Here is a 25,851-nt window from a genome sequence, read left to right as displayed (position 1 = left end):
AAACAGTACAAATTTCTTTTAAAAGTGCAATACACAAGGCAGCATTTAATATTTATTTTTAATCATAATTTTATTGTACTTACATAACTATAAATATACCTTTATTACCTCTGAGAACTATTTTTGTTGTGTTTTTTAATAATGTCCATAATATTATCTCCTGTTACAAGGGTATTATGTAGCTGTTTAAGTCTCTGCTGTTCCCTTCTCTTCTGGTCATGCAGATATGGCGAATTAAGCAGCTGTGGGGGCAGAATGGTGCCTGTGGGTTTCACTCTCTTCACAACATCCCAAAAGAGTTTCTTGCTGTTGTTATTGATAAAAGTAATTGCAGTTCCACTGTGACCCAATCTCCCTGCTCTTCCAACCTGAAAAAGCATAAATTCATTTTAAGTTAGCAATAATAAATGGAAGTCCTTCAAATAGTCTCAGAAGTTTATTTTTTTATTACAAAACAGCAAATAAATCTATGTGACAGGACCAAATCTCTCTCAACCTTTTAGCACAAATGTATTTACAATAAACTTCCTGAGTTCAGGATATGTAGCTCTGAAGCTGTAGGTGAAATGTATTTAAAATTACTATTTGTTTATGGGACAGACTAGAGGTCGGATATTGATACTGAGATATAAGGCAAAGGTTTACAGTAAATCTGATCCAAAGAAAAGGTTTTTAAAAATACCATCGAGATGCCAAATACTTATACTTCCTAGCAAGTCCAGTATGTGCCAGCATGGCCATAAAAATACCCTTTACTTTCAATGTCGTAGTAACTTTAAATTATTTACCAATATTATCAAAATGTTTGAACAAATTAGAAAACAATCTACAAAGACTCCCTATTTAGGAAGAGCTAAACTGTTAATATTGGTGTTGTTTTGATGCTAGGAAAGACCATTTCTATTTACTTAATACATGCTTGAAACTTAAGGAGAAAGATAATTAAAACCAAGCGGGGAATTCTGCAGTTAATAGCACAGGCTACTTGAGGAGTTCATGACAGTGGATAACTTTCAGAGGTCCTCCTCTGTTCGGAACCAGGTTTACTTCAAAGTCAGACCAGTTCCCTCAAGGCCTTGTTTCAAGTGTCTGAAGCACAAAGGTCCCATCACTGCCTTTCTCCCTGCTATGAGGCCACAATTTCCCTTGCAGAAAGTTACAACTGCTGGCTCTTGGCCTTTCCCCGGGCATCTGCAAGGAGAGTCTGGCTCTGTCTCCTCTGTAATCACCCAAATGGAAGACAGCAATTAAGTCTCTAGTGCAGCCCAAACATGCCCAGTTGCCTCAGCCTGTCCTGCAGTGTCACATGTGCCAGCCCCCTGACTTCACCTGGACTCCCTCCAGTTTGCTTTCTTTTCCCATCGCTGATGTTCTCAGAACTGCACACAGTAACAATTTGTCTTCCTCATGCCACAAAGAAGGCAAGAATGAGTTCTCTTGTTGTGCCAGCTAAACTAGGGCTGGGGACTGCGCACACAAACGCACACACACGTGAAACTCACAGATCATCTTTTCTAAAGCAGCAAATCCACAGGAAAAAAAAATATCAGAGGAGATGTTTGACTAGAAAGAGGGGAAGAAATCAAGTTCATGACTGCTTTCCTGACTATTAATGCATATCCCACACTGCAGATGAGCTGCACCTGAAAAAGGGGCATTTGGCCTTTCTACACACAATAAAAAAAGGCAAACTTTGTTTTCTATAGACACAAAATTATACAAGAGAGTACGAAACTACGAAACAGGAAGTACACTGCAAAAGTAAGTGATTTAAAGACACTCTTCTAGGTTTTAGTAATGTATATAGGAGATAATAGGAACACTATTCTAGATTTGAGTAATTTACATAAGAGACTTAGAGAAGAGATATCCAGCACCGTTTTTTTTCCTTTCCTATAAAAAAAATTCCGAGGAGGAAAATTGTATTTCTGTTTACATTTAAATTTCCACAGTGGATGTCATATTTCAATATACTTTTCAATAAAGCATTAGCAATTTATTTATTTACCTGGTGTACATATTCATCCATACTTGAAGGCATATCAAAATTCACCACCAGTTTGACATTGACAAGGTCAAGCCCTCGTCCAAGGACTCCAGTACTTACTATAACTTCATACTTCTCTTGAAGTAATCCCTGGCAAGGAAGGAAGAACCCAAAATTAATTCTTCTTTCCCTATTTGTATTTTGAACCTCTCCAAGCATGGGTTAACACCTAGTTATTTGTTTTAAGAACACACCCAGTGGGACTATTCTATTGTAGAAGAGAATGGCTCCCTGTATTCTTGATTTAAACAGGAATATAATGCAGAGAGATAACCAAAGAGAGATCAAACCCACAACTTTAATTGCAAAGATTATCAGTTACAGTTAAATGCTTATTTAAATTCCTATTTCAAATAATCTGAGAAACAGCCTCTGTATTTATCTACATTTAAAATAGGTTTATTATCTACAGTTTTGCTTAGTCTTGTCTGTCTCTCATGTCCCCCAGCAATACCTCAGGTATTACTGCAGAAAAGCAGTCAATTATGACTTCAGTCATTCAAATGAAGCCGCATTTTAAAAAAAGGCCATTTGAAATCCACCAAACACACTGAACCTGAGCAGGTACAAACCTGTAATATGTCTGTTCTTTCCACCTGAGACTTTTCAGAATGCATAGCTGTGCACTGCAATCCTGTAATCTTATGAACAGCATCACTCAACAGATCTGCTCCTAGTTTACAGTCCACAAACACCAAGACTGGAGGCTTGAAGAGCTTGTTATCCTGTAAAATTAAACAGTTTATTTAAAAAGGGATTACAACCATTAGGTGTTTATCATCAGCATGGATTCAATTTGTCCTGATCATGAGATGAGAACCTGACAGAGATAAGGAAACACATGAATCATTTTATAAATTGCGCTTATGAGAAAAAATATTAAACTTACATTTAGTATTTCAAACAGTTTTTTCTTTTTAGATGGTTCTTCTACCCACAAGATAATTTGCCGAACATTGGAACACGGCAGATTCTTCTCTCCAATTGTTATTCTGACAAAATTGTGCAGAAGCTGATTTGCTAAGTGCTCAATGCCCACTGGAATCGTGGCTGACACCAGTATGGTTTGATGATCATGAGAGATATCTTCCAAAATATCCAACACTTGCTGCTGGAAACCCATTTTTAGCATGGTATCCACCTAAATGAAAAATACTACATTTGTACCATATTTTTTCCCATGAACAGCAGGATCCATGAACTTAAACTGACAGAAGAACCATAATGTAATAATCCAAATGCAAGAGCATTTACAGTCCAAAGAAAAGCTAAGTGAGAAAATTAAAACCAAATGGCTCATACTGGTCTAACAGTATTATCCTGTCAGGTACCTAAATCCTTACAGCAATAGAACAGTTATTATTTGAACACATTTCAAATTGTGACAAAAAATAAAACTGCCTCCTAAGAAATTTATTCTATTTTTATAACAAACATTCTGTATGTTTTATCAAGTGAGATTAGCCACTCACATTACTCTGCCAGGACCTCTGTAGAGATAATAGAGCTCTGATAAATACTTACTTCATCCACCACTATGATTTTTATGCCATGCAGTTGGACAGAACTTTGCTTTAAAATCTCAAGAAGTCTTCCAGGTGTTGCTATTATCACCTGAAAAAAAAAAAAAGGAGGAGAGGAAAAAACCTCACAAGAGTAAGAAATTCCATGAAAGGTCAGAGGACCATCCTAGAAAAGCCATAAAATTCCAACACATACATAACAACAGCAGTAATGAATGACATTACTTGCATTCAAGTAATAAACTTCTAGAAAACTTACAAATGATGAAGCCCTAAGAGGAAATGGACCTTTTAAAACTTTAATGGAGGTGTCTAAGTTACAAGCAACAAAATCTGCATGAGAAACAAACTACTTTTTCCTCTCAATTACAACTCCTTGTGTAAAATATTGGCATATTTCAGTCTTTGAAAGCAGCAATATCACACATTAAACTTTTTAAATACAAACAAAAAACCTATCAGATGTTTAATCAGAAGTGAAAAAGCTTTTTAAAAATTGTAACTGTGAAAGTTTCAAGAAGTAACAAATGATTCAGTAGTTTAGACTTAGGAGAAAGCCATCTTTGTGTGTTCATAGGTGTCACCAGTAACGTTTTTGTTTTCTGTGAATGTGATGACAACGTGGCTCTCCACTCTCAGTCAGAGCTCACCTTCACACTCTGCCTGAGGCGGTGCAGCTGCGGGGGCAGGGGCAAACCTCCCACCAGCAGAACTGTCCTCATATTGGGTAACCCGGCCATCAGCTCCTTCGCCTGGCTCTCGATCTGAATTGCCAACTCCCTCGTTGGGGCCAAAATAAGGGCAGATGGAGTTTCTGTCTAGAAAAGAGAGGAAAAATCTGATTAATGTGGAATTGCTTTATTATTTAGATAAAAAGCTTTCACGTGTCCCAAAGTAATCTTTTACATTAAAATGAGGATTATTTTAAGTAAAATAAAATTACTTCTCAATATACATATTAACTTGTACAGTGCCCTGAAGATGAAGAAGGAGAAAGATTGCGTACAGATGCGTTTTTCATCAAGACTCCAATTTTGCACGTATTACTATAAGCATGTATCTGTCTTGCAGACCTCAATGATAATCAGACAGAGGAACTGCTGGAGTGTATACACCTTTCTTACCTACTTCTATGTAATGCTTTAGTTCTTAAACTAGAGTTTAGGAGTTGCTAGAGTACTTTAAAGAATATAAGAGTTACTTAAATAATCTTTCAATTTTTCATTTGAAAAAAATTTATACACATTTGTGTGCATATACATTCTGTAAAGGTATCTAAACAGTTAAGCATCAGTAGAATCATGTCCAGAATTCTGTAATATGTTTTTATGCATCTCTTTTTGAATAACAAAAACAGCATTAAAGCACAAAGCAAAAACCAATTCTGAACTACACACAAACTACAGAATACTATTTGCCATTGCTTCTAATCATACGTTCGTGTTCTTACAAAGCAGTTTACTTAATTCTTTTTCCCATATTCTAAAATTGGAGACTGTGTAACCACAGGATTTCAGATTTTTTTAACCCCTAATTTCTGTAATTATTTGACAGTTGACCAAATATATTCCAAGAGAAATTACTCTGTGAAGTTATACAAATTCCAACAAATCTCTTTCAGCCATTTGATATATGAAGATACAGGAAGAACTTACAGAGGGCTGGGAATTATTTTCACTTTCTATTTTAAGTCATTTAGGAAGCCTACCACAGAATATAATTAACTTTCTCAACAAGCAGGAATTGTGTAAGAGGTAATATTGATACAGTTGCTTCATCTCCTGACCAAAATGAAAAATCATTCAATTTAATTAAAAATAATTATCAGCTCCCCCTCCAAGAACCAAATGCTTGATCAACCAAAAGTCAAATAAATCACTGAATGTTAATGAAAAACACTGCAATCACATTCTCCATTATATTGGGAATCCAACAGACAAAGCTGCAAACTGCTTTCTCTAACTATCTTAAGTTTCATTACCTCTTTCAAAACCTTCATAATAACAGGAAGCAGGAAAGCTGCTGTTTTTCCAGAGCCTGTGTCAGCACTAGCCAGAATATCCCTCCCTAATAGTCCAACAGGGATCATTTGCATTTGGATGGGAGTTGGGACTTCATAGCCAGAATTCTTTAAATTATTGTTTAAAGTTTCAGGAAAACCACAGTGTTCAAACTCTACAATAGGTCTTGGAACTTGCCGGCCCTGGACAGCAATACCCAGCTGAAGTTTAAGGTTCTCAACCTGCTCATCTTGCAAACCTAAAATAAAGGAATGATCTTTGTAGAAATAAGGTGCACTAAGCAGGTGAGCTTCTGCTTGAGAATCTGTGGGTTGATCAGATGTTAGCTGCTTTTCATTTGCTTGAATTTGTAGAAGGTGCTTGGCTTTACATTCCAAACTACAAACATCTTCATCTGTTTTATCGCAGATGTACTCCCCGTAGCGGCCACACACAACACACACAGGTTCTCCAGGCTCTGCCCAGCGCTGGGACTTGCTGAAGGATTTTATGGGTTCTTCCAAAGAGCCATCATCCTCAGTATTTTGGCTGTCCTTTGCCAATGGTGCATCAGCAACACCAAGGTCTGCAGCTGCAGGCTCTGTGTGCTCTTGTACAATTTCACATGAATTGGCTGTTGAAGCAGAAGTTTCTGCTCCAGATGGCTTACAGTCCTGGAACTCTGTGGTCTGCTCTAGCAAAGATCCTCCAGGAGACAGTTTACTTTTCTTAGCTGTACAATTTTTGTCCTCATCAGCAGTCCTCTTGACTTTAACAGATCGTGGTAAAAACATGCTTCAGTACACTAGAAAGAAAATGGTTACAGTTGTTAGAAACTACTACTAGTTTCTCGTACATTTTACTGGTACCACCAAAAAAAAAAAAATCTAGCAAATATTGGCAAACACAGAACAAACAACTCTCAATCCCTGAAAATATCTAGAATATGCCTTATTTAAAAATTATCTTGATCTTAACACTGCTGATGCAACAGTGAAGAATTTAAAAATAACAGTGGAAGCATGGAACAATATAGAGAATACAGTTAATTGTCAGTGTTAGGCCTTTGCATACAGCTGAGTAAAAACTTTGCTTTTCACTGTGTGGAAATTTATCCATTTCACAAGTCAGTCATATGTAAATCCTCGGAGAGTTCACCTGTTTCTGAGATGAAACCACAGATGCAAACATTCTTCTAAGCTATGGAAAAAGCCCAACCAACCTAAACCAAATAAAACTATCAGTTTTGGAAAGGATGTCAAATTCAAAACAGGATTCATCCAAGATCACCCCTTTTGTTGTTCTTTTTAACGTCCACGTAAAATTATAAGGCTGCAGACTTTTGAGATTCGTTTACAGTTCAGCTCTGCTTGTTCACAGTGTCCAGAAACAAGCAAAGACTCACACCGTCAATTTGCCGAATATACACTGTAACACAAGCCATATTAAGTGTTCAAAAGTAACCACCTTTTATATTCTGAAACCTTCAGTACTTGTCTCCAAAAGCGTAAGATATGCTCACCAATCGTTTGCTACTATACAACGAGTTAAAAAGTACACAAAACACGGCAATTTTATTCTGAGTAAATTGTACTGTACCTACCAGTCTCTACGAATTTCTCACACGAGTTTTTTAAAAATACACCAAGCTGTGTCTGTGTGCACAGACAGCTGTGTTTGTGTCACCGGGAGCAGTCCCGAGGAGTTCCGCGGGTGCCGGAGGCCGCTGCTCTGCCGCCCTCCCGGACCAGAAGCCAAATATCACCATTTCACTTTTCGCGCCTAAAGAGAACCTCCCACAGCGAACCTCTCTACTCTCTCAGGCGAGGGGAGCGCTCACGCAGAGCGCAGGGCTGCCGGACGCTGCTCGGGACAGGCCCGTGGGGACCCCGGGCAGCACGACAGTCTCTCCCAGCCCTGCTCTCCGTCCAGAGTCACCCACCCCGCAGGAGAACAAGGGGGCGCGGGGCCTCTTCTGCCCAACAGCCGCGCCCGCTCCTGCGGAGGGCGGCCCCGGCCCCCCCGCCCCGCCTCACGAACCGCTGCCGCCGGCCCGCGCCGCCTCCCGCACAAAATGGCGGCGGCCGCTCCCGCCCACAGCTCCCGCCCACAGCCCCCGGCGGGCAGCGCGGGCGGGCCCGCGGCGGGGCCTGCGCGCTCCGCCGGGCCCGGCCTGCGCTCGGGGCCCGCGGGTGCGGTTCTTACCCGCCAGAATCGCATCCGTTGTTCAGTATGCAACAGGGCAATAATTACACACTCGAGAGAGACGTTGATTGTTTCTCTCAGAGTTGCGCGAGTCTGGGTGCGCGGTGTTATTCTACAAATCAAGCACGCCAATTATCAAAACTTTGTACTATGTATACATTCTAGCCGACAAAGAAATCAGTGTTCATTAGCTACAAGTTACATGGTTCTCTGATTTATCAGAATTCTATCTTCTTTGTTAATGATTCCCTCATTTCTCGTGCTAATTAGTCTGCATGCTCAGTCTTTTTCGGATTGGTGGGCCATGAGTCGGTGTTTGTGATCTCCCCCTGCCACAATTACCTTTCACCCAGTCGGAGCTGACTCGGCACAGTTGCCGAGTTGTCTTTATTAGTTTCTTCGTTATCTTGGGAATTCTGGTGAATCCTGAATTCCTGTAAATCCTGTATTCTTTGTGTCCAGTATCAGTGGACATCCTTCTTCCCAGGCTTTGGCAACATTCCCATAGGTCTGAGGTCAGTGGAACATGTCAAGCCCTAACCCATGACAAGGTAATTCCACCAACAAGTAATTTGTTTTTCTAACACCTGGACATCACTTAAAACTTTTTTTCATGGGTTAAATTTCCCTTCTTGTTGATTAGGTTTGAAAGTATACAAAGATCAAACAAAGAACAACCTTTCTTGTGAAAATTGTACATATTCCACATTTTGCAGCACTGGCTCTGCAGAGGGGTATGTCCAGCACTCCTGCAGTTACAGCCCAGATTGATCCTACAGACACAGATGCTGCAGACACATACATTTGGACATGAGGAAAATGCTCCAGCTGCACACAACAGGGCCACAAGGTACACAAGATAAAAGTCCAGTACGTGCCCCAACCTGCTATGATGGACATAGTGACACTTCATGTACTTCAAACTGAGTAAGTTATTACTTTCAACAATAAATAAACATATTTACACATTACAAGGCATGAGAACCTAGAATTTATCACATTTCACTACAGGGCAGAAAACACTTTCAGACGTATGCAGAAGCTGTGCTTTGCAAGGCAGCCCAGATGTGACTGCTGCCCCAGGCAGACCCAAGTTCATGGAAGAATACTGGCTTTGGATGTGTGTCCGCTGAGAAGGCCGATGGTTTCAGCTGCTTGGCTGTTGTGAATAGGGAGGTCACTGCCACCAACTCGCTTTCCAAGGACACCTGTCAACAGGAGGTCAGTCAACCTGTCCCAGGTACTCCCTTACAAATTCAAGCCCTGTCATACATGGTGTCACTGTGTCTGTACAGATCCTGGGCTGGATCATGCAGGAGGACCAGAGCAAAGTAAAAGTATACCCTATGACCATAAATGATTCGATGCATGGCAAAGATATCCTGCAGGGAGCTCTCTGGGTTGATGTACTCCCAGGCACTCCACATGCCCTAAGCCTTACCTCCTCCCTCTACTCCAACATTAATCTCATTAACCTGAAAGCATGTACAATGATGGGGAATTCCATTTCTGCCTCGCCCCTTTTGTTGGTGACTACCACCATCACCATTTATTGCTGAAGAGAAAATCATAGATCCTAACAGCCCCTTTGGAAGCACAATTTAATGGCACTCCAGAGGACCAGTCAGAGGAGACAGTGAGATGAGGGTCAAAACACAGACACAAAGCTTGGAGCTTTCAAGCAGCTGCCTACAGAATTCTATAACATTCAAATGCAGTCACACGTGAAACATGGCCTATCTTAAAGTACCTTGGATTCCTCTGTAGTAGTTTGCTACAACAGTAGCAATACAAAGTGCAAATAGGGGAGTTTGGTCTCTCTGGGATTTTTAATTAACTGGTAGAATTGAGAAGATGATTGAACATTTGGAAAGTGGGCATCACTAGACTTAAAAATTCACAGGCACCTTTCACCCACACTCCATACATTCCTGTGAGAATCCCCACCTTTCTCTGATTCAGCCTCTGTCATTCCCTTTGTTTGCACTAACTTTCTTTCCTTCATTTTCCCTCCCTAACAGAAGCAAATTTCCTTTTCTTACTTCCATTTTTACAAGGTCATTTCCTGGAATTCAAAACATCATTTGCTAAACAAAGACCAGTATTTCAACAATATTTAATAGCATATGAGATGTTTCATACCCTATACATTCCATGCACTAAAATGCAAACATCCAATATATATCAGCTTTTTCTAATTTTTTTAGTGTGCAACAGCAGTAAGAAAAAACAAAGTACTTGGCAGGAAATTGTCCTCTTGAGTGAGAAAGACTACAGTAGATTAAAAAAAAAAATTAGAAAAAGACTCTATGGATATTCAGAGGCATGAAAAGGCTTCCATGCAAGAAAGAACTGTGTAGACTCAACAGTCTGGAAAAGAGATGACTAATAACAGGTAACAATAGAGCTACTGTACCTTGAGTGGCTCATAAAGGCTGGACAGCTATTGGTAGTTCATTATTTCTTCCAACAAATATCCTAACATGCTTTATCAAACGTGCTCACTGCTGAAGTGCAAGCTCTCACAGAATGCAGTAGGTTATTCTTTATTTACATGGAGAAGTTAATCAGTATAGATGTAACAAAACCTCTTTTGAAACAGATATTGTACTTTGTGAGCTCACTGAATTATTTTTTCCCTGGAATAAAGCATAAACATTCTAGTTCAGTCACTTGCCTATGTTTTCTTTCAGAATGATGGTATAAGAGTAAGAGGTGCCTTGGTGAATTTAATTCCCATCCTCTCAGCTCTTGATGCTGCTAATCAGATCTGAGGTGAATGGAATTTTAATAAGATTTTTGAATTCCGAACTTTGTACCTTTAGAGTACATGAAATGTCCCAGACAAAATGCTCTCAGATATGCTATAAGGGGTTTTGTCTTCATATTTTTCCTCCTAAAAACTAGTTAGTTCAAGCACTGGCTGAATAAAGGTGGATTTAAGTCCTGCTAGAAAACCATGACCAATTATGGACATTAATTTTTTCTCATTCTGAACAATTTATCAGAGGGTGTTATAAAGAAAAGTGTTAAGGTTTCCAGGGCAGTAGGGTAGCATTTGCATTTTGTGTGATTATATTGCTATTTAACTGAGTTAGCAAAACATCAAGACTTTACAATATTCCTATCTTGCCTGCACTCGTATACAATAGCTGCTCAGAAAGTATCACATACTGTTATTAGAAACCCCTGCACAAATATAGTCCTTGTATAATTAAAGTGTCTCTTCAGAATAAAGTAAAGTAAATATTAGGAGCTACAGAAATGTTATGATGCACACTCAACCCCACGGGTACAAAAGGACCAATACATACTGACAGATTTACTACATAAATATACAGCAACAGATAATTTCAACTTTATGCAAATTTCTGTTAGAATAACAAAGATAGTAACTATTGATTAAAAGTCAAAAAAAATAATGAAAACCATAACAAACAGATTATTAATAGTAAATATCCCACTTTTTCATCTATTTTAAATTATATCAAGATTTTTTCATGTTCACTCAAGGTTTATATATCAAATATACAGAGAGGATTTCTGCCCTCAGTTAAAAGCAGGTATTTGCCCTATAATGTCTCACAGCCTTTCTTTTGAAGCATGAATCAACCTTTCCCAGCTCTTGCAAATAATAAATAATTCAGTAAAACAAGACTGGATTAAAGCAGGAGACTGAAATCTCTCTACTCCCAGGCAAGTAAATCCATAAGCAACAGGCATTCCGTGTACTAATTCAGAGACAGCATAACAAGCATTGCAAAGAGCTGCCTGACTGTACCATCCACCTCAGCTCCCCACGGTGATACCACCCAGAATGACCCCATTCTTTCTGACCTGAACCAAACCTCTGGCAAGCAAGGTCTTCTCAAGTTCCACATGGGGGTTTGAGGAACAGATAAAACCATCCCAAAGGGTAACTGTCCAAAACATTTTAATACAGAGCATTTCAAGTTTCCTTTGTAGCCAAAATATCTTCGCACAATGTGTGAGTTTTCCACCTTGAGTGAGCTCCCAGCATATGCAAATCTGCTGAGAATGGACTCAGACTGGAGTCCAACCAGCACCTCGTGCATCACTCCCTCAAGTGGCAAGTGCCAGGACTGACAGATCTTAAAATTAAAATGTGTCTAAAATCACATCAAGAGGAATTTGATGTGGGTTTCTTTACGCTATTAATTCTCTTAAATATCTCTATATGTATCCCGTGTTACATTATTCTAAACTAGGGAATTCAAGAGTCTTGCTGTTGTTGTTCAATAACATTATAATTAATGAAGAACATTAAGTTTATGAAGATGTCTATTAAAGAATAAAATATTGCTCTCTGTGTTTGTTTTTTCAAGTGCGCCACACTAGAATACATCTAATCAGAGTTAACAAAATATCCACTGCTTGGGTGGAAGGGAGGGAGAATGTCTTTCCATTCAGGAGGTATGAAAGCCACAGTATATTTACTGGGGGAATGGTGCCTATGACTGTTCCACCTGATGCCATAAAACGAAATATTGCTCTGTTTCTTTAATGCTTGGGGATTTTGAAGCTGCCTGCTCAGCAGATTTTTTTAGGTAGGTAATCAACTGCGGCTCTAAGCCAAGGTGTATTTAATGAATAGTTCTTTGATTGAAGGAACCATTGAGTCAATTACTCCACTGGTTCCTGAATTGCAGCTTTAGAGGAACCATACAGGAAAAATCCAGAAAATCTAAAAACAAATAATAGTGGCTAACCATTAACTAGACAATTCATATTCATACAAAATGTCCCGATTTTATACAATATTGCATGCAGTATAATTATTCTGAGGCTTAGTTTTTCTAATTTTGTTTAATCTAAACAGGGAAATCCTACATTTTTTGAAAGTAAATAATCAGTTAAAAAAGACTTGAACTAATATTTTCAGGCTTCCTGAGCAGTCTCTTTGTTTGAAGAGCCACATTCTAAGGAAACATTGGCCAATATTAAGTCTCTGCCGAAATCCATGGTAAAAGTTGAACTTTAAAAATAATCTAATTAAATCTGAATTCTTAAAGCATATTACAGAGAAGGTAAAAAAAAAAAAAAAAGAAAGAAAAAAACCACAACAGCAATCCTGCCCTGAAGCTTTAGCATTAAATGCCACTAATCCATAGGGAAATAACTCTATAGGGTAATTCATGAAAAAATTATGAACATAATTAATGAATTCATGTATGTGATTATATGCTCAAATACTGCACATAATATTTACTTTGAAAACTGATGGATTCCCTAATTCAGTATCACCATACTGTGAAATATAAAAACTGCAGCTATAAAAACTACAGTGACTACAATTCCCAACCTTTGTGTACAAGATAGTCTAACTTCTTGCAATGAAAAGGAATGATTTTAGGGTATGACAATAATTTAAAATAATTAAAACTTACAAACCTCTGTTAGCTCTCTGAGACTTAGAGAACAAGGATTTGATCAAAAGGTTGCAAACACAATTGCCAGAGTCCAGGGACTTCAGTAGGCAGCAAACTATAACCCAGATTGTTAGAGAATTCAGGTGGAAAATAACGGCATTAAAGAAATGTTGAAATATAATGTAATTAGAATTAAAAATTAAAAATTCTCCCCTTTTGAGTTCATCTCTTTCTGAGAGGAAGTATTTGTGTTCCAATTAATAAGTCTGGAGGCAAAAGAGATTGGCATCTCTTCTAACAGTAAGATAATATTCACACAACATGCAGTTAATGAAAGTAAACTCTTTTTTCCTCCTCCTTTGGGGTCTCACACAAAAGAATGGGAGAGAAGAAAAGAAATTCCACAAGAGACAACAGGAATCATCAAGTTCCAGGTTGTCAGATGACCTGTGTCCAATGTGTATTGCCACCTGTCCATCGATAAACTCTCTTTTCAATCATGTAACTTGAGATGAAGACCTTTCTAATTAATCAGCAAGTATGACAAATATGATTGGTAATCATTGCATTTGTAGGGAGTGAAGGAAACATAGAGTTAAAATCCATTACTGTAACAAACTGAAGAAAATATTTATGGCATAAACTTTTTGAGTAAATGGCTAATAAATTGTTCTTTCTACCACTAAAGCTTCTACCAGCACTGCTAATTTTGGCAGCAGAAACCACTGCAGAAAAGGCCTGGAATACGTGCAAGAGAGCTGCTACAAACCAGACTTTTTATCAGTTCTCTTGTTAAAATAGATGCCAGTATTAACCATAGAGTTTAGCCTTCATGCTTCCCTACATTACATTTGGTGCTCCTTCTCTCACTTCATGAAGGACTAAATTGCCCTTGTTGAATCCCTCACCAAAAAAATCACTAAAGGGCACAGAAAGTGCTGCAGCAAGAGTAGAAGCCAAACTCAGGGTGTCCCTGCTACACAGTGACTGCCAGCTGTGAGCATGGCCTGTGGAAGCAGGGGCAGCCTCTCTCCAGTGCAGGATCCCTCCAGCTCCTGGAATTTCTATCAGCACTGGCCTTGGTGGCTGCACAGCTCCAGGATCCAGGTCTCAAAGTTTCCTTGATGTCAGCCTTTACCTCTGCTCTAAGTGACTGCTTCTGTTGAGCTCTAGCTGACAGATTTTTGAAGTTCTCAAACATCACTTTTTGTGTAAAGAGTATTAATTACAGTTTTAATAGTGTGATTTAACAATTCACCTTGTGGATATTTTTGTTTTCTAACAAGTCATACTACAGGGCTCAGACATTGTGACTGTGGCATACCTGGCACTAATTTCACTAGCACAGGACTTTGTCAGGTGCTAAAAAAGGTATTGTACATAACTACGAAGTAAAACAGAGGATACAGGACCTGTGGCTTAGTTTACCAAAAAAAGTTACAACTGTGGTTAAAAATTTTTCCAAAAGGATTGTAATGCATTAGAAATGTATGGTCATCAAGAAGGCCATTTATCCATGACATTTTTTAACAAAACAGTTAAATACCAGATGGCTTTAGTTTTGAAAGGCAAAACACTTTTTTTAATTGCACACTCAAGGATCTCAGACTGTGAAAGCAAGACTAACAGGTTTGTCCTTCTGAAACTGTTGCTTTCCTAAACTTTGTTTGTTGTGAGAACATGCAGATAATGCATTAGCTCAGCTTGATAAAGCACAATGCGTATTAAAAAACAAAAGCAAACCTGAAAAATGCAACATATTTCTCACTATCATCCTTGAATGACTGCTCCCCATGCTTTTTATTAGGAAGATTCAAAGATGCCAGTAACCTTACAGCTGGAGACTGTAATAGCAGAGGGTAACAAGACAGAAATAATGAATGCCTCCTTGTTAAGCAGTGTTGTTTGTGCTGTTCCAAGAGAGATCTGCCAAGAACGTTTCATGCAAACCTTATTTTTCTGGGATCTGTAACTTGGCGGCAAAAAATTCCAGCATGATACCCAGTTCAAAAGAATTCAGACTATAAGCTTTAAAATACATTTTTGAGTTTTGGAACAAATTAAATTTACACTTAACAAGGTAAACACTTTAGCACTTTATTTTTGTTGCTTTATTGAAAGAAAATTTGTAGTTATCAAGTTTGCACTCCAGATAACTTTATGTTTTCTAACTCTTGGGTATTAAATAAGTCTCAAGTACTGCACTGTGAAAGGAGACTTTGTGCTGTATGGTCAAGATTTCACTGAAGTGTATTTTCTTTTTAAGGAAGACTGTATGAAATACATATGAAACACTCCTTATTTTATCTGTCAAACAACTCAGTGGAATAAATCTGTGCTAATTCTTAATAAAACTCAGCTGACCTGGATATAATGCCAGGTTGTGAAAAAAACTGGCTATTTACCTTTTAGCCCAGAATTTCAATGTGAAGTTATGTCAGGTTCTTTTTGTTTTGTTTTTGAACAAATGATTCAAAGCTTTGAGCCACACAAAAGTCCAATTTCACTGTACACATTTAATTTTTGCCTCTTGACCCATTACAACCAGGTCATTTTGTAGAGTTCCTGGCCAATACAACATTCTTTCCTGTGGCAACTAGCACAATATACAGAATTTAGATTTCAGGCACAAAACAGATTTCAGCCCAAGCTAAGGAAGCTTTCTATCAGGTAATAGCTGGGTGTCAAGAAACAAAAAGGCTACAATAGTTGCCTGAGTACTGGAAAGGAATTGGTGGCTTAGGCTTACACCTATGAGGAATAAACCTCCCAGCAATTCAAAACTAGAAGGAGATAATCAAAACATATAAATGTGATCAATATCAATATATTATAAACTTTTCTTAATATATATGGTGGGGTCATTTCAAACGAAACACTAGGAAGAACAGGGCCAGAAAAAAAAAATAGAAACACAGTATCTTAAAAAAGTTTCTGCTGATTTTCCTAACTTGATTTTTCTCCCCTAGGTCACATTATCTCCCAAAATATCTCTACCTACCTTACAGTTCCAGACAAATCAAAACTAAGGAAATCTATGAAACCACAGTTCCTTTGAGATTATTTGCAATTCAGCTAACATGCTGGGTGTATAAAGACATTACCATTCTTGGAGAGTTTGCATGAACTGGAACTTGAAGCAAAAGGGCAAGGTTGCCAAAAGGCTCCTGTCTTACTGACACTGTCTGCTCTGCAAGCAGCCACAAAGGGAGTCAGTGGTTACAAGAGGGTGTTGGCCCTGGGAAGCATGACATGTCATTCTTTAATGATTAAAGAGCCAGCAGAAGCACAGACACACCATCTCCATTCAGATGGCTCCTAACCTTCTGCTGATACACAAGGAACCTGTTCTGTAGCAGCAGTAAGGATATTTCTGTGGGACTGGGCTCTCTTAGATGACAAAATCAGAGCAATGTAGTAATCAAAGCCTTTTTTTGTTACCATTTGCCCAGTCTTAGAATATCTAAATCCTGTATTATTCTCACCTCGAACTAAAATGGTTCATCAGTTTGTTCAGCATTTGCACCATTTGTCTTTGACTAGAACTCCTATGACGTGCTACAACATCAGTAGCATGTGGTTTGGGCTGTTTTTCTGTTTCTACTGAACTATTCCATCTCCAGTTCATCTCTTTACCCAAAAAAAGTCAAGTTTTATTCCTAATTATACCAGTACAATACAATTTAAGACCTTGATGGTAACAGAGAATAAAACATGGCTACATGCCCTTTACCTTGAACGCGCTTTCTTACTGAGTCTGTTTTGGCTTCCCCAATACATGACTTACTGCTTTTCCCACTTCTGAAAGTGCAGACTACCAACTGCAACAGAGACTTTCAAGCACCCCATTTCAACAGCTACCCAATGCATAGCAACATACTCACTCATCTGAACAAGCTGGATCTGTATCACACATTGGCACATTGCAGTGAAATCTGTTCTGTTGCCCTACTTTCTCCAGTCTGACAATTGCTTCATTTCTATTAGGAACAAATGAAAAAGGAGAAAAGAGTTTGACACAGAGACTTGCCAGATCAAAGGTAATAGGTATAAACCCCAACAAGTTTCCCTCCTTGTATAAAATCTCCAGGTGTTACTTTTGTTGTTTCATGGAATGATCCCCTTAATTCAACAACAGTGCCTGCTAGCATCCTCTCCCCCAGGGTGATTCTCTACTCCTTTAGTAAATTATGATCCAGAAGAACAGAACTGTGGCTGTCAAAACAAACCCTGTACTATGGAGGACTTTCTGACTGTGCTGAAGTGGGAGTCCCAGGGGAACTTTATCTGTCTCAGGCTGCTTCCAGAGCAGTGGCCATCACAACTGGGACTCACACACACCCTGAAGAGCAAGGTCAGGGCCTCCTTCCTTCACTCACATTCAACTGGACTGGTGATCAGACAGAGCTCTGTTCCCAACACCCATGAAGATGATGGACATTTCTCTTCTTTATGCCAACAAGTGGAACAGAGACTGTCCCCTGCCCAGGTGAGATAGCAGAGATAACTCTCCAGGCTTTAGCAGAGCCATGTATATTGCAGAGAAAGAATACCACAGGAGGACAGAATAACCACAGAGATGTGCAAACTTTTGTACTTAATTTCTCTTTTGAATTTCTCTTTTGAAACTTTCTACAAGAAAGAGACCACACAGGTTTTTTTCTTCAATTACAAATAAACTGCATGACACCTTTAATCCAGAAAACCAATTATATATATACTTATCTTTAATTATGTCTGTAGCACCAGAGCTTTCAAATGGGAGCAACACATAGGATTAACCTAAACTTTAAAAAATTCCTTGTTGGAGCCAAGATTTTATTGCTAAATATACATATATATATATGTATATTATACATATATATATGTGTGTGTGTGTGTGTGTGTACAGACAAACATTTGGTATAAGGCTAGTATTAAAATAATTGTTGTTATTTCCATGTTTCTAATATATATTAAAATTGGGGAGTATTTAAATCAAATTGTTCTGTATATGGCTTAAATATTCTATACATTTTTCTATCTTGAACATGTTTTCAAATGAATCATAAAGCAAACACCCTGTAAAGCTACTCAGAAAGTATTAAAAAATATTAAATTATGACAAAACAGAGTTCTATACACTCAGGTTGTGATGACTTACTTATGCAAAATGGTTACAATAAAAATTGTTGATAAACACTTTCCACAGCTGATTTTTAAACAGTTACCAGCTATGTACACCCGCTCCCTCAAGTAACAAAAAAAAATCCTCAATAACATGCAATTTCTCAGTAATTTAAGAGAAATGGAAACTCCCTAAAAGTATCAGAGAAAATTTGGATTATGATGTTTCAAATACATAAAAAAACCCAAACCAACTTCATTGGATAGTCTTCCATGCTATTCCCTTGCTTTCCCTTCCCTTCCTTTCATCTTCTTTACCACCTCTTCAGAAAAAAAAAAAAAAGAATTTCACTGCAATGGAATGATACCAGAAATTTACTGTTCAAACACAGCATTCTCTTTACTGCTGCTCTCATTCAGACACACATGAGCTTCAGTGAAAACTGGAAGCAGGGCCAAAACATGGGAAACTGAAGTTTATTCATGCTCTTCTAATAAATGATGTATATGCTCAAAACAAATGAGTTTTTATGAATGTTCAGATCTTTCTTCACATGTAGAAGCAGCACAAAAAAAAAAGCCAGTCACAGCACAAAGAAGTGCACAATTTTATATCCACTCTCATTCAGACTTAGAGAAATAGTCTTACTAACTGATTTAAACTTCTTTTACCTGAATGTACAGTTTGAAAACTAGAGTCATGTCCATTTTCCTCTAAACTGGGATGCAAATAAAGCATTACCTAAGAACAATAATAACATAGTGCTTTATTTTTGTACAAAGTATTTTTCTGAGTGCAAGTTTCCCGCCATAGGTCTATTTTACAGTGCAGCCAAGCCCTTTAAAGGCTATATTAATTAAAAATCACCCTCAGAATTTTCTGTAGAAAACACATCAGGTACTAGGTGGTCATAAAGATATAGTGCAGATCTTTCACTTAAGGGAAGAGGGTAGGATCTGTTCCATATGTTTTAAAGTTTATAGTAAAAAATACAAGTTCTAGCAGGGTATTTTTTTCTTCAAGACAACGTGGCAACGGTGGAATGTCAAGAAAAAGAAAGCCCTGGAATTAGGGAGTATTGCACAGCATATGTAGGAAGACAGCTCATCTAAAACCCCCTAGAACAAGAGCAATTCCACCAGATGGGAAGAACACAAAAGAAGCCAGTGGAAATCTGGAAATCAGATTTTAAAAATCAGAAGCAAATTTTAAAATCTCAGAAAAGAAGACACCAAAGCAACCAGAGAAAAAGACAAAATAAACCAACCAGTCCTGAGTGTTGAGAGAGATTAAAGGTTTTGCCACAGATCTGTTGTCTGGTTGGTGACACAGTGGAACTGGTAGGGGGAAGGTGCAGATTTTTTTTTCCCTTTGCAGAGCTACATTAGGTTAAAGTCAGGTTGAGGAAATGAAACCAGTAGTGTCCAAGTATTAAGAAAAGTGACTGTTAGGTACCACACTCGATTTTCATTGAGCAGCTTTTTGGTTACACAGATTTCAGTAGCAGTAATGAGCTAAAGTAGCTATTACTCCAATTTTTCTTCTTTTAGTTTTAATTGTATCAAAAATCACAGATGATTCAAGTAAAATGTCATACAAACCTTTATTTTCCCTTTGGCTCATGACTACTAGAATGTATAAAGTTGGTAAACTAGTTTCTTCCCTCAGCACTTTCTGATTACAAATTAATAGAAGAATTTGAAAGACACTAATTATGTAACTGTTCTTGTACTTTTGTATCATCCTGAAACAGGAAGAATATGTTCCCTTCCAAAATCATGCTCTGAGAAAACTCCTATCTTGCAGAAGCTACATATATGCATGTTAGCAATAATGGCAAAGCACTTTAATGATTCACACAATCATTCACTTAATTATCATAGAATAGCCTGGGTTGGATGGGACCTTAAAGATCACCTAGTTTTAAGAAAAGTATTTTTAAGAGCTGCCAGCTCTGGTCAGCTTCTTTGTCCCTAAGGTCAGTTTTCCAGGGAATCTCATTCACCAAGTCCTAAACAACTGGAAGTATGTTCTTTCAAAGTTCAGGGTCCTGACTTAGCTCCTTGCCAGGCTGACAATCCTCACAAACTCCACCAGGGAGTGGTCACTGCAGTCCAAGCTGCCACCAATCTTAGCCGCTCTAATGAGCTCATCTGCATTGGCATGCACCAGCTCCCAAAATCCTTCTCTTCCGGTTGGTTCATGTAATGCCTGGACCAGGAAAATGTCTCTACACACTCCAGGAGTCTCCTAGATTGCTTATAGCCACTGGATTGCAATTTAAAAATATAATTTCTTAACTCTTACAGTTTTACCACTACCTATAAAGGAATATATTTAATAAAATATCATGGTTTAAGAGGCTGGAATATCAATAATGCCATTTCATAAGTCATCCTTAGGCTGTAAAAACCTCACACAATGATTTACACCTGTTTAACCTCAGGTATGTAACACAAAACCTGCTGCAGTCAACAAGCAGATTCCTCAGGGATCCCACTGGGACATGACTGGTCCTTGGTTTGTACACTGACAGTCTGACAGCAGCACATCAAGTCATGATGCAGCCTCACCAGAGGTTACAGGCCACAGGGTGCACCCCTCCCCTCAGCCAAACCACTTTATCATGACTGATATCCTTTCAGCTCAGGAAAACAGATGGGATCACCTTAATTAGGCAAATTTGATAACAGCAATTAATATGCCCACAGTGTTATTCCAAGTCTGTTTCCAACCTCAAAAGTGAAGCATTACTCAGCAGAATAGTTACTGTGAACTGCTGTGTTTGTAGATTTGCCCTAATACAACCAGCTAAACTGAAGTGGGAATGTTTTTACTGTCCTCCATAGGTAGCCTGATAAGCTGGCTGTTCACTAACACCCAGCCTGGCTACAGACAGTGCCACTGCAAAAACAGTCATGGTATTTCTAACAAAAAGCATTTTACTTTGCCTTTATCATCAAGTGTTCTGAAGGAAGAAACTATGCATGAAATGTTATTCCAGATTGAACACTGTAATCTAGTGCTAGACTGAAATAATTCTACAGGCTCCTACTCTACACATAGCCTCTTCAGAAGCTAAGTGAATCTTAAAACAAGTGGAAAAAATGTATGAAATTGTTAGTCAGGACTCGTTCCACTATCTCCCAAGGTTAGAACAACTGCCATCCACACCATTATTCACAGCTTCATGGTCATATTGGTTCCTGTTGCCTGATGTTCACTACAGGCTTGGTACACCCACTGTGAAATTGGTCAGACACATGACAGTGAACAATCAGGCTTACGATGTAATCACAGAAGAAAACGAGCCAAATGGGATTCTAATTTGGGGTAGAGGGAGGCAAAAGGAAGGGAAAAAGTAGGTAACAAAATAAAAATTTGTGAGATGGTTGTTTTAATACTTTGCCTTTGTGCTTGGAATTAACACTAAAGTATAGAACACTGTGCAGCAGAAAGATTGCATACAGAAAAAATTATCACTATTTGAAATATTTCAAGATGTATAAACGGGATCACAGCAGAGAGGGATGGCTCCTCATTCAGTTTTCCTGTTTATTTACTCTGAGCAATTAGAGCAGATTTTAATCATTTTCCATATTGGCTGTTGATATCTTTGGCAATGCAATAAGCAAGATGACATTTTGGCATGCTTGCAAAAGTAGAAGAACTGGCACGAGCACTCCAGCAAACAGTGAGAATGTCTTATTTTGCACTTACTTATATTAGATTTTATATTTATGCATTCTCTTTTAAGAGCACTAAGCAAGTGAAACCCCTCTAATTGCAATTAGCATAAGACAGCTTTTTTAGATTTGGTTTGGTGACTCTGAACAGGTTTCATCAACACAAGTGCTGCACCCACAAAAAACTCCATTATAGCTAAATAATGGCCCTACAGTTTCCCTAAACATGTTTTCCTATAGGCTGAACTAATTTTGAGGTATTTTCTCAGTTATACAAGAAACAAATGAATTGGGATCTGGAACATAGTTTTGGGGTTTTTTGGTTGTTTTTTTTTTTTTTCTTCGCTCTAATCATTTGAGGTTTTAAAGCTTATGAATTTCAGATGTTTGTTATTAAATATGCAGGAAGAATTTAAAAAAATTCTATTGGCAGTGTAAAAAAAAGTTAAAATAATGTGAAGTGTCTAATGTGACTTATTTCCAAAGTACACATAAAAAATAATTCAGGAAAATGTGGAAATATTAATTGTTGAAAATTAAGCATATAGTCTTTCTTAATAGAGAACATTTTCCAAGTGCACCTGTATATTAATTTGGTATTATTATTACTATTTCTGCTGCAGAGGATCTGGAAATTTCAGTCCTTAGACTGCTAAAGCAAGGGTTTCTCAATTTTCCTTCTCTCCTCCGTTCTGCTGAGTACTGCCCACAGCAGCTCCTAGTTTTGTAGCTAGGCAAGCACCACTTAGAGTGGTATGCATGACAATTTGGGAATCCCATCCCAGAGAGTGTATGGGGAATACTCAGCAACAATTTCTTCAAATGCTGACATCCACAACCCCTTCATTTACTCATTACTAATTAATATAGCTACATGTCAGTAAAACTGTAAAGTACTCTAGCCTCATAACAATGATGTTTGTCTCCCTGTGCAGCTGAAGTGCTAGAAGCACACACAGACACACAGCAATGGAAAAACCACCGTGCAGATCAATTCACAGTCCATTGAAACACAAAGAAATAACAGTCCAGCCGGAACATTATATGAAATCTTACAATGCCATGCTTAGACTTTGTCTAATTATTCTTTAGGGAAGAACGGCAGACTTAGACGTTAATCCAAACCATACATATATTTTTATATACATATATATATAGATGTAGATACACATATATATACATATATACAATAACAATGTAAACAAATAGCCTATTTGCTGCAAGACGTGGTGATTCCCACCCTGGCGCGGCGGGTCAGCCGTGACACAGTGCCCGTGCCGAGGGAGGCAGAGCCGCCCGCCAGCCGCCCCTCAGCAGCACGGCCGCGCCCTCAGACCCGCACTTGGAAGCCAACCCATCCAGTTCTGTTTGAGTCACTAATCACGCACTTACTGCTTCCTACCGTGATTAATGCTTCCCTCCACGCAGCCCACTGTCACAGTGCTTCTGCAAGCTCCCCAAATCAGCCCAGGTACTTGTGGGCAAGACAGGAGATGGTCTCTAGGCAAAATCGCTACTCTTGCTGCTATTACAGTGATTACGTGACAAGGCCCCGAACAATTTTACGGCTTTGTAATTTTTTTTACTCGAGTATTCTCAAAGGTATATATAGACCCGATTTAAAATAACAGGGACAAATACACTGGAGATGGGGGGGGATGCTCAGCCCGCCTCCTCGGCAGCGCTCCGTGCTCCAGCCACCGCGATCCCGGCCCGCCGGGCTTCCCTGCATGCAGGCGGCTGCTCAGCCCCCCTGACAGAGGAGACACGCGGGGCTGATCCCGACCTTCCCCGACGGCACCGAGCGGGCCCGTCCGGCCGCACTGTGGAGAGCAGCGACGCCGGGGCGGGCGGACCCGAGGCCGAGGGACACCGCCCTTTCCCAGCCTTTCCCAGCACCGCCGGCGCCCCCAGACCGCGGGAAACAGGCCCTCCCCTCCTCCCGCTGCCGCCGGGGTAAGGCTGGGCTGCGCCGGGCCTGTCCGCGCTCCCGAGGCCGCCCCACCCGAGGCCAGACCCACCTCGAGCGACCCCGCCTGACGCGGCGCCCGCAGTCCCCGTGAGGAGGGGGCGGCCCGGGCCCGCCCCGGCGCTGCCCCTCGGGCTCCCGCCCCGCCCGGGCGGGGAGGCGCTGGCGGCACATGCGCAGCCGCCCTCGCCCATCCAGTGCGGCAGCCGCGGGTGGAGAGCCGCAGCGGCATCGCCGAGCGGCGCGGCCAGCGGGGCGCCGGCCGGGGGGTGCCGGGACCGCCGGGCAGCGTTGGGGAGCCGGCTCTGCTCCCGGCCCGCAGAGGCCGCCGCTGGGGCGGTGCGGGGCCGTGCGGCGTTTCGCGGCCGGACCCCGGCGTTTTGACATCCCGGCGGTGGGAAGGGCCGCGTCCCGGCCTGCGGCGGCTGCGGGGGCCCTGCCGGCGGCTCCCGGCCCGGGCCGGGGGACTGGCGGCCGCCCGGGGCGCCCAGCCCTGGCCGCAGGGTCTCCTCAGGGAACGCGGGGCCGGGGCCGCCGGGGGCATTTTTTCGAAGGCGGAGGGACGGCGGCGTGAGTGAATTGAACAAAGAGCGAGGAGGAGGAGGAGGAAGAAGAGGACACTCGGACTCAGCTACATTCCTGTGCGGAGAAAGGCGGGAGGCGGTGTTAGCCCTTTACGGACAGCTGGGTCCGGCGCTGCTCTCAGCTGCTGTCGGCGTATTTACAGCCGGCTCTCCCGGCCGTGGGAGGAGGGAGAAACAACCATGTAAGTTCCCAATTGCCGGGGGTCCTGTGAGAAGATGGGGGATGCCGCAGACGCCAAGGAGATGAGGAAGACTTTCATTGTTCCTGCCATCAAACCTTTTGACCATTATGATTTCTCTCGAGCGAAAATCGCCTGTAATCTGGCCTGGCTGGTGGCCAAAGCCTTTGGGACAGGTAGGTGGCGTCTCCTTCCCTTTCTTTGATGCTGGTTCCTGCTTGGTTGCTTCGCATGGACGTGCGAGCCATTCCCTGAGGAGCTGAGAAGCGGGGGGAGATGTGTGGGAAATGCTTTTGGTCTGTTCCCTTATTCTTAAGATCTCTTACCCCTTGTGAGGATTTTTGGTTTTCCTTAATTACACTTAGTCTTTTTGGAGTAGTCCTACTGTTTCCATCAGCAAGTAAATTTTGTGTATTGGCATTTTGTATGAGTGAATCGATCTCTGTAAACGGTATTTTATTTATTACTCTGGTCACACTTCTACAATGTGAAAAAAAACCAGCAATACACGTTTGTCTGTCATCTTGAGATTTTTCCTGGTATTGCTTAGGAGCAGAATTGGGGGTTAGCAATGGAAATGGGAGCGTGCTCTTAGTTCTGACATGTGTGACAGTAGCCTGTAGCCATTTGAGTGGTTAAGCAATAAGAAGGGTTTAAGGAAAAAGGCCGTTTAATGCCAGGTTTTGGCCTGCACAATACAGAAGGCTCTTCTTGTCTGTAAGTGTAAATGGAATCGATTTGTAGTGCCTCCAAAAGGCATCAGTGCTCTGTCGTTGAAAACCTTGGACCTTGAGGAATACCAGACCTATTATTCTGTGCCTGAAATATTATTGGGCCTTGAGGAATACCAGACTTGCAGAGGTCTTCTGAGGGAAACATTTTGAAAAATTACCAAGCTGGGGGGTTTTTGTTTGGGTTTTATTTGTTTTGGATTTTTTGGGGGGTTTTTTTAAGTTATTTTTTTAGTTTTTTGGGGGAGATGGGGTTGTTTGCTTGTTTTTTAGCTTTAGTACAGCTGTAATATTGTAATAATTTAATTTTCTGTTGATTATAAATAATGGGCTTTTGAAAGGTGAGGTAGATCTCAACAATCATTACTTTTGCCCCTGGTTTTTATAAAATAGCAGGAAAAGGTTCCTCCTTATGGAGTGTTGCACCTTT

At 40.2% G+C, this 25,851-nt stretch overlaps 2 protein-coding genes across 9 annotated transcripts in view; one reads left to right on the top strand and one right to left on the bottom strand.

Annotated features, from left to right (window-relative positions):
- Nucleotides 1–44: 44 nt before the first annotated feature.
- DDX59 (DEAD-box helicase 59) lies at nucleotides 45–24,118 on the bottom strand. 5 transcript variants are annotated; one of them, XM_030279355.4, is made up of 9 exons: nucleotides 23,980–24,097; nucleotides 17,050–17,145; nucleotides 5,552–6,375; nucleotides 4,221–4,388; nucleotides 3,572–3,661; nucleotides 2,937–3,188; nucleotides 2,620–2,772; nucleotides 2,009–2,137; nucleotides 45–368 (listed from the first exon to the last, which is right to left on the bottom strand). In XM_030279355.4, the coding sequence occupies exons 3-9, from the start codon at nucleotides 6,362–6,364 to the stop codon at nucleotides 105–107; spliced, it is 1,869 nt and encodes a 622-aa protein (XP_030135215.4). In that variant the 5' UTR covers nucleotides 6,365–6,375; nucleotides 17,050–17,145; nucleotides 23,980–24,097; the 3' UTR covers nucleotides 45–104. The 5 variants fall into 5 exon arrangements, with proteins under 5 accessions (XP_030135215.4, XP_030135216.4, XP_030135218.4 ...); XM_030279356.4 differs by lacking the exon at nucleotides 17,050–17,145 and having other exon boundaries at nucleotides 23,980–24,118; XM_030279358.4 differs by lacking the exons at nucleotides 17,050–17,145; nucleotides 23,980–24,097 and adding an exon at nucleotides 7,776–7,882.
- A 467-nt stretch (nucleotides 24,119–24,585) lies between these two features.
- CAMSAP2 (calmodulin regulated spectrin associated protein family member 2) overlaps nucleotides 24,586–25,851 on the top strand; it is an 81,435-nt gene continuing 80,169 nt past the window's right edge. For 3 of the 4 annotated variants that reach the window (XM_002193237.7, XM_072932612.1, XM_072932611.1), the window contains exon 1: nucleotides 24,586–24,866. In XM_002193237.7, coding sequence (XP_002193273.6) covers nucleotides 24,728–24,866 — 139 coding nt within the window. In that variant the 5' untranslated portion in view covers nucleotides 24,586–24,727. The remainder of the gene's footprint in view (nucleotides 24,867–25,851) is intronic. The other variant, XM_012575134.5, reaches the window with a different exon arrangement.

The sequence above is a fragment of the Taeniopygia guttata genome, chromosome 8 (genome assembly GCF_048771995.1).
Source record: "Taeniopygia guttata chromosome 8, bTaeGut7.mat, whole genome shotgun sequence".
Taxonomy (NCBI): domain Eukaryota; kingdom Metazoa; phylum Chordata; class Aves; order Passeriformes; family Estrildidae; genus Taeniopygia; species Taeniopygia guttata.
Note: the sequence above shows the minus strand (reverse complement) of the source record. Positions and strands in the feature narration are given on the sequence as shown.

What these genes read in the sequence shown, in the direction of transcription:
- DDX59 (XM_030279356.4), bottom strand. Translation starts at nt 6,364, where the DNA reads ATGTTTTTACCACGATCTGTTAAAGTCAAGAGGACTGCTGATGAGGAC. An exon ending in AAATCATAGTGGTGGATGAA is followed by an intron (nt 3,189 to 3,571) that starts GTAAGTATTTAT and finishes TTTTTCATTTAG; the next exon opens with GTGGATACCATGCTAAAAAT. An exon ending in TGGATGAATATGTACACCAG is followed by an intron (nt 369 to 2,008) that starts GTAAATAAATAA and finishes ATGCTTTTTCAG; the next exon opens with GTTGGAAGAGCAGGGAGATT.